Here is an 8,455-nt window from a genome sequence, read left to right on the forward strand (position 1 = left end):
TGGCAACAGCACCATTATATATTAGCTGTAATCCTTCACTGACTATGGTTCCAGAACTATCTTCGTGCCTTTGTGAGCTCTAGGACTCAGTATTGCAGTTTGCTTTATACCAGACAGCTCTGGAAAACTGGGTTTTGAATACTCTACAGATAAATACAAACCAGACAGTTGTTTGAATATAAGAAAAAGGCATAATAATCTGATGTGTGCAATATGATTTGCGGTGGGTAGATGAAATTAATTTTCTGCATCTAACAAACACTATGGAAATGCCACAGAATATTTAGAACCTCAATAAATTGTATTCAGGAAAGTGAATTCTTTCTAGGACACAGAGAGTGTCACTGAGATATTATAACTAATTGCCAAAACAATAGTGCCCGTGGCATGGAAAACAGATGTGTAAAAACTTCAATGGATTTCAACACTTAACAACACATCCACTATGTTGCAGTACACTTCTGATGCTCAACTATGTGTACTCACTATGTGTACTCATTCCCACTTTTTGGGAATGGGCCCACAGTTTGTGCAGGGGTGAGGGAGCCAATGTGTCACTGGTATAGCATGTTGCCAAGGGACCCACAAAATCTAAGCCCTAGACCAGTGGTTCTTAATGTGGGCAATAATGCCCCCCAGGGGGCGATTTCATTTTTCAGGGGGGCGGTAAAACGAAAAGGGGCGACGTGGGGGTGCTGGAGCAGAAGGGGGGCGGTGGGGGCGCTGGAGCAAGCCAAACCTGCTAAGATGGCTGCAACCTTTTTACAGTGTGCATGAATATATATTTGCCTCCAATCTTAATTTAGTTTCAGAGTTTTTGTCTTGAAATTTTTAGTTCCTGTATTGTGGTTTGTTTTTATGCCCTTTTTATATTTCTTTTTGCGTCTTAAAATTCGCTTGCAACTAAATCATTAAATGTTACTTTTGGGGGGCATTTCATTTTCTTGGAATTGAATTTTGTTTTCAGGGGTCATTGGATTTAAGTGTAATAAATAAATAAATAAATAAATAAATAAATAAATAAATAAATAAATAAATAAATAAATAAATAAATAAATAAATAAATAAGATATCATCACCGCGGGGAGGGGGGCGATGATAACTTCCTCAATGGCTCAAGGGGGCGTTTCTTTCAAAAAGGTTAAGAACCACTGCCCTAGACGACTGAGTGATCCTTACAATTGAGGGAGCTGGGTGGCTGCCTCAGGTGGAAGATGGCAAGCAAACAGTAGTGAGGGGCGGGCCGTGTGTTCCATGGGCCTTGCCCTGAGCCTTCTAAGCTAGCTGGCTGCTCTCAAGTGAAGTGAGTAGGCCACCCCAACACCATTATCGAAGGTGCCTGTTCCACTGCTTTACAGCTTGGGCTTTGGTGCATGTAAAAGGGGAAAGGGAGACACCTCGATGTATCAGGACCGTTCTGATAATAAAATATAGGCAGGAGGTTGTATAAGGCAGCATTTGGTAGGATAATGGCAAGGACAGGGAGATAAGGAAGCAGGAAGCCTGTAGAAAACGGGCAGACTCTCTCTCGGAGTTGGCTAAAGAAGAGCTGGGTCGGAAGTGTTAAGCCACCGGGACACTGAGGGGGCAAAGAAGGAGAGCCTCGTAAGCGGGGCTGAGCCTGACGAGGCGAGGCATTGCAGGCTGCCCTGAACTCTCCACTTGGTTTTCTTGCTACCTCCCATACAGCCCTTACAAGCGACCCTGTGGAGTGTGCCAGGGAACCCAGGGACTAGCCGCTGTGGGCGAGGAAGGCAACCGGCCCACGAGAGGAGGGATGACGGAAACCCGTCTGAGGGAGGAGGAGGAGGAGGCAGAGAGTGGCGGGCGCCCCCACCTGAGCCTCCTCCCGCCTTTTCCCGCCTCTCCCTCTCTCCCCCTCCCCGCCCCCCCCCGCGTTCGCTTCGCCTGCCCGCCCGCCCGCCTCCTTTTCGTCGGTGCTGACGCGCCGCTTGCCGCCTATTAATCATCCCTCCCAGCCGGCAAAGGCTGCAATTAAATGCCAGCCGGGCTGGCGGCGGTGCGCAGCTCCTGTTCCGTCCTGCTTCGGAGCGGCTGCCGGAGTTGGTCGTCGCCTCCTGCCGGGGCGCGAGTGGACCAGAGGGAGGCGCCGGGACCATGCCGGGCTGCGGGCGGGCTGAGTCCCGGGCGCCGCTCGCGCCGCTCTGAGCCCAGGCCGACGGGGCGGAGGATGGCCCCTGCGCCAGGCTGGTGGTGGGCGCTGGAGGCATGGACTCGGCGGCGGGTGGCAGGAACACCTCCGGCCCCCCCGGCCCCAACGGCACGGTGAGCGGGGCCGGGGGCGCCGGGGGCGGCGGCGGGGCCGGAGGCAGTGAGCCTCAAGGCAGCAGCGCCATCCTCATCTCCTTCATCTACTCGGTGGTGTGCCTGGTGGGGCTGTGTGGCAATTCCATGGTCATCTATGTGATCCTGCGCTACGCCAAGATGAAGACGGCCACCAACATCTACATCCTCAACTTGGCCATCGCGGACGAGCTGTTGATGCTCAGCGTGCCCTTCCTGGTCACCTCGACTTTGCTCCGCCACTGGCCCTTCGGGTCGCTCCTCTGCCGCCTGGTGCTCAGCGTGGACGCGGTCAACATGTTCACCAGCATCTACTGCCTGACGGTGCTCAGCGTGGACCGCTACATCGCCGTGGTGCACCCCATCAAGGCGTCGCGCTACCGCCGTCCCACCGTGGCCAAGATGGTGAACTTGGCTGTCTGGGGCTTGGCCATCATAATCATCTTACCCATCATCATCTTCTCCAAGACCGAGGCCAACACAGACGGCACGGTGGCTTGCAACATGATGATGCCCGAGCCCAAGCAGAAATGGCTGGTGGTCTTCGTGGTCTACACCTTCCTGATGGGCTTCTTGCTGCCCGTGGTGGCCATCAGCCTCTGCTACATCCTTATCATCGCCAAGATGCGCATGGTGGCGCTCAAGGCCGGCTGGCAGCAGCGCAAGCGCTCCGAGAGGAAGATCACTCTCATGGTCATGATGGTGGTCATGGTCTTCGTCATCTGCTGGATGCCTTTCTACGTAGTGCAGCTGGTCAACCTCTTCGTGGAGCCCGACGACGCCACCATCAGCCAGCTCTCGGTCATCTTGGGTTACGCCAACAGCTGCGCCAACCCCATTCTCTACGGCTTCCTCTCGGACAACTTCAAGCGCTCCTTCCAGCGGCTGCTCTGCCTCAGTTGGATGGACAACGCGGCCGAGGAGCCCGTCGACTACTACGCCACCGCCATCAAAAGCAGGGCGTACAGCGTGGAGGACTTTCCCGCGGACAACTTCGGGGAGTCTGGCAGCACGTACAGGAACGGGACCTGCACCTCTCGGATTACAACCCTCTGAGCAAAAGAGGACGGGATAAAGAGAGGGGGAAGGGAGAAAGACTTCTTTTTTCTGCCTCCCACCGAGAAATAAAGAGGCCAACTCGAGGAGGGGTGGAAGGAGGGCGCAAATCAGACAGGGAGAGGGAAAGAACCAGGGTAATAGGGAAGGGGAGAGAAGGCAGGCCTCCCCTTGACTGCAAGGGGAAATGTTTGGGCCCTCCACCCCACCCGTTGTCCCCTCCTTCAGTTTCCCTTTGAGCTGGCCAGATCAAACTGGATCCCTGACGGCCCTTTTGCAAACACTTGGGACTTTCTGAGCAGTCAACCCACAGTTCTCCCGAGAATATTTGGAGTACAGGGAGGCAAGGAGTGTGGTCTCATTTGGGTTGGTAAAAAGGTCCCCCCCCCTCTTGTTGTTAGTTTGGGGATTTGGGTTTGGTGAATTACTGTCCCCATCCCCGTGATGTTTCTTTGTCCCCCGTCATTTCTCTCCCCTTGCTTCTCCGAGGATACCCCAAAGTGAGGTCTGCGGGGGGCGCTGCCCTCATCCCCGGGCGCACAGCGAGACGCGCGGGAGCTCCCGTGGTTGTGGTCTTTGTCTCGCAAAATAAACCAAGCCAAATCACGATCTCGGTTGTCTTTATGCGTTTATGCAACATTAGGATACTGATGAGAGAAAGAAAGACAGAGAAGAAAAAAAGTAAGAAAGAAAGCGGTGCCAGCTCTCAGAACACAGCCTTTAAATTCAAGGATAGGGCCTAAAATGACAAAAGGTGCGTGTAAGCGTGTGGCTTTTCAATTTGGAGGTTGGGAAGCAGTTTTAACATGTTCAGTCGTCCGGGCAAAGCTCCGTCCTTTACAGCCAGCAAGCCTTGGCTGGTACTAATCCCAGCTCTCAAATCATCCCGAATTTCAGCCTCGGAAATCTTTTTTTCTTTTTTTTTCTTTTCTTTTTGCGAAAAAAAAAATGAAAGCACAACCCGCGTCGCGCAGTCAGAGCCTCTTTCCCCAACAGTTTCTCAGCGCTAGAGATAATCCGCTTCCAAAAAACACAAGCAGCTAGTCCCTGGGGCGGCTCCAACGCCAGATTCGCCTTGAAGTAGCAGCCCCTGGAAAATGGAAAGCTAAAACATTGCGTCACTTTGGTAGAAAACCAACATCTCTCTTTCTTGGCTCTACTCGTCTGTCTCTTCCCCCGCATTGCCCATGTAGGAGTTTTTTTTTCCTTTTGGTTTGTTTGTTTGTTGTTGTTGCTTTAAATTTGGCATTCAGCAGCGCTCAAGGGGAAATGGCAATCCATTTGAAAAAGAAAGTGGCCTGGAAGAAAGCAAAGCGATTATTTCGTTATCTCTCAGCAACAGTAGGCTGCTGATAAGAGCGAGATAAATAGCTTTCCCCAGTCACACAGACCCCCGCCTTCCTCGGTGACTATCAAGAGCTGGGCACTGGGCTCCCAGCGATATTTGATCTGGGAAACGTTTCCTTTTGTGGGTACATATAATAAAGGTGTGCAAGTAAAAGCAGGTGAAAGAAGGACAAGGTTATTGTCCTGGCTGTTTGATGTTCGGGCTACGAGGAAAAATAATAATGGGTGAGTGAGTCATGTCCAGCTAAAAAAAAAGACACAGAGTTTATCTCAAAGTCTTGAAAGAAACAATCCAAATTTACTTTGGCTACAATTCAGACTGTAATCGTTCCCTAATACTTGCTTTGGAAAAATCTGATTGGCTTTAGGGGAGGTACACTTTATTAAGTGTTTTGGAGAGTGCAGCCAGGAACTTATCTTTATTCAGCTGCATAGCTGTTATGTACATTGGAGCATAAGGGAAGCCAGCCCAGAGCCAGCTGAAATCTCACCTAGCGCAGCATTCTGCCTGGGAGGCAGGGCAGAGCAGAGTCTGGTGTAATAAGCAAGCTATAGCTTTGCCCACTTGCATGCTTAGCCCCGGCATTCAGCTATCAGGAGGGACACCATCACTACACATTTGCAAAATATTAACGACGCAGGAAACTCTTCTGAGTGTAGAGTTGCTTGGTGACAGCTTCCATCTCTGTCGCATGGCTGATGCTCATGGCAAAGTTTGGAAAAGTTATCTTTGTGGTTACAACTCCTAGAATATTCCAGCTGGTTAGGGGATTCTGGGAACTGTAGTCCAAAAAGGTAGAGCTTTTCCATGTTCTGGCCTGTGATAGAATCAGGCTGTGAATTTCTCACTTTCCTAGAAAAAAAACAAAAGAACAATAGAACTGCTATACTGTGCTCAGTCTAACCTTCTCTGGTCAAATGTCTCTGAAGTAGTCCAGAGCGGATTCAACTAAATGGCAAACTGTACAAAGAAAAGGCACCAGGGAAGAGAGAGCGATCCAGCCTATATCTTCTTTTTTCTTTCTCTCCGTCATTGCTAAGCAATGTAAATTTCTGGAGAAAGTCTGCATTTTTACATCAGCAGCCCTCTTAATTTGTCATACAATGTCTAAGCGCTTCACTGTTTTATTGGGATCCTGTTTTCAAATGTGTGACCAGTTACAGTATGTTGTTTGGGTTTTGTTTTTTAAAAATCCAATATATCCTTCTCTCTGTGCTGTGAAAACTTTCTATCTGAAACTATTCTCTTTTAAAACAGTTTTGGTCTGTATCAATTTCTGATGAGTATTCAAATGCTGATTAATAGCCAAGGCTGAATCGATAATAATTCACAAGTTGTATTTGTTTAAGGCACTTTCACAGACGGGGGAGAGGAGCCTGTAGCTTTTGGAAAAGGTCCCCTTTCATCCCTATGTTTTGCTTCTTGTCTTCTAAAGTTATTGGTGTAAATGTTTGGAAAAACAGCAATTTATTGTTTTATAAATTACAGTGGCTAAAGTGCAGATCTCAGATTACATTCTCTTCTGTTTGATAAAATGATCTGTTCCCCCATTTGTTTTTATCAATTTTTTTAAACTTATGAATACAAAAGAGAAGTTATGCATTTTAGATCTGTCCCAATAAATGTGATTTCCAGATCATCAACAACACTTAAAAGAAAGGGAATGAAAAAGTAAGGTACTAAAATCAAAATTATATGCCCATAAAGTTAAAAAAAAATAACTCTGGAGTAAGTGGTTTGCAAATTGCAACCAATGTTCTATGGTACTCCTTAGAGAACATTACAAATTTCTTCTGGCATCACAATGCTGTTATATTATACATTTCAGGTGTTAAGCAAAATGAGTGGAAGGTGATGTAGTTTAACATTGCTGTTTTGCTCACTTTTTCTTTTACTTATAACATCTTTCCAATGTTTTTGCAGAAGTTTAGGGAGTAAAATCTTTAATGGACTGTAACCATCTGTCAGCCTATTACTTGTGCAGTGCCATCTATATATATATGGTGCTTTAAAAAGTACTAGTTTTTGAAGAAGTAGTTGTGTTAGTTTGTGCAACCATATCAGACAAAGAAAGCCCCAAGAGACAAAAACATTGTGGCAACTTGAAGACTAACAGTTATATTTTAGTTAGCCTTTAAGGTGCCACAATGTTTAAGGCTCACATTATGATACACCCCAGTTAGTCTTTAAGATGTCACATACAGTTCTTTCTGTCTCCTGTTTTCATTTGTTTGTTCACTTGAGGTTCCTGCCTCAAGTAGCTTAATTTTGATTGGATTATGTATTTAATTGTTGCCACATTCATACAAATGAAAGATTTGTAGCATAAGCCTTTGCATTTTTGTATAGAATTAAGATCCATGTTGTACAGGTACTTACTCCCATCAAAGTGCCACAAATCTTTATTTCACTTTACCTGTGCAGGTTTTAAATGCCTTGGTTTGCCTGGATTATGTCCCTAGTTTACTCAGGGAGGTTAGAATGGGAAGGATTAAAGGGAGGAGGTAAGAGCTCAATGGGTTAAATGCAAATATTAGTCCCAGGTAGGGCAGAACCATTGAATTAATGGGACCTAATGTAATTCAGTATGTCTACTCTAATTGAAAATATTAGCTGATTTTAGATCAATGTATGCAACCAGAATGACACCTATTTTAGCTTTGGCTTACTTGGGTATGTCAAACTATAGGCTGGCCATCATTTTGGGAAAACTCCTATGAGAAACCAATTTACACGACTGTTCCACAAAACAGATAAAAACAAAAGGGTATTCATGATGTCAATTCACTTTAAAGTGCAATAATTACTCAGAACTACATGCGACTGAATTCAACAGAATTTATTCCCAGTTAAGAATATACAGTATAGGATTGAAGCTTTGGTGAGTTTAGCAACAGAGTGGATCCCTGTATAGTTACCAACACAGAAGTTAACAAACCATGCCTTTAGTCTGTATTTCACTTCTTTCACTGTTTTGTGGATTATACATTTGAAATTATCTTTTTATATGAACCTTTGTTTCTTGTACTTTGCTTCTTTCTAGAGCTTATAAATAATAACTCCTCTTTCAATGTATTTTCTAACACACCCTTAAAATTAAAAGAACCACCAAATTAAATTGTTCAGGACCCCATTGTGCTGGATGTTTTTTTTTCCTGTTTTCGGATTTTTAGTATGGCATTTTAAGTTGGGACTATTATTTTCTTAAGAAAGGGTCAATCTACTGCTTCTATGCTACCATTTCCCTCAGGAGCTTGGATATCTTACTCTTCTAGGCTAAAACCCTCAGAGTGCCCCAGAAAGTATAGTAGCCATGCTGCCTCAGGGGTTCTGGGAGTCTGCTTATAAGGAGTAACTTTTCTAAGCAATTTTTCCTCAGCCATACAGTGATTCAGTGTTAACTTAATAAACGAGTGTATTAAACTGTGCTTTGCAATCTACTTGCAATTGTTTCTGTGCAATTGCTCAGCAGGTCTGATCCATAAAGAGCTTTAAGGAAGCATATGCTGCACAGATAACTGAGATTTGCCTAGATACAAAGCAAAGCTTCACTTGTTTGTTCTTTTGCCATTACACAAAAGCAGTTTGACTAGTTTTGTGCTGCTGATTAGATTATGTGGAAATTTAGCCAATCTGGGCAACCTTTGAATGGGAAGTAAGAAATCGGATAACAGACCAAAATATCAGCATTAAACTGAAAGATAGCATTGTTCACAAATGATCCTGCATGGACAAACAGAGGAGCAT

General features: G+C 45.9%; 1 protein-coding gene across 1 annotated transcript; it reads left to right on the top strand.

Annotated features, from left to right (window-relative positions):
- Positions 1-1,967: 1,967 nt before the first annotated feature.
- On the top strand, positions 1,968-7,841 carry SSTR1 (somatostatin receptor 1). Its single transcript, XM_020807231.3, has one exon. It carries the CDS (start codon positions 2,230-2,232, stop codon positions 3,358-3,360), a length of 1,131 nt encoding a protein of 376 aa, XP_020662890.2. The 5' UTR covers positions 1,968-2,229; the 3' UTR covers positions 3,361-7,841.
- Positions 7,842-8,455: the final 614 nt, after the last annotated feature.

This window comes from Pogona vitticeps, chromosome 1 (genome assembly GCF_051106095.1).
Source record: "Pogona vitticeps strain Pit_001003342236 chromosome 1, PviZW2.1, whole genome shotgun sequence".
In the NCBI taxonomy this organism is placed as follows: domain Eukaryota; kingdom Metazoa; phylum Chordata; class Lepidosauria; order Squamata; family Agamidae; genus Pogona; species Pogona vitticeps.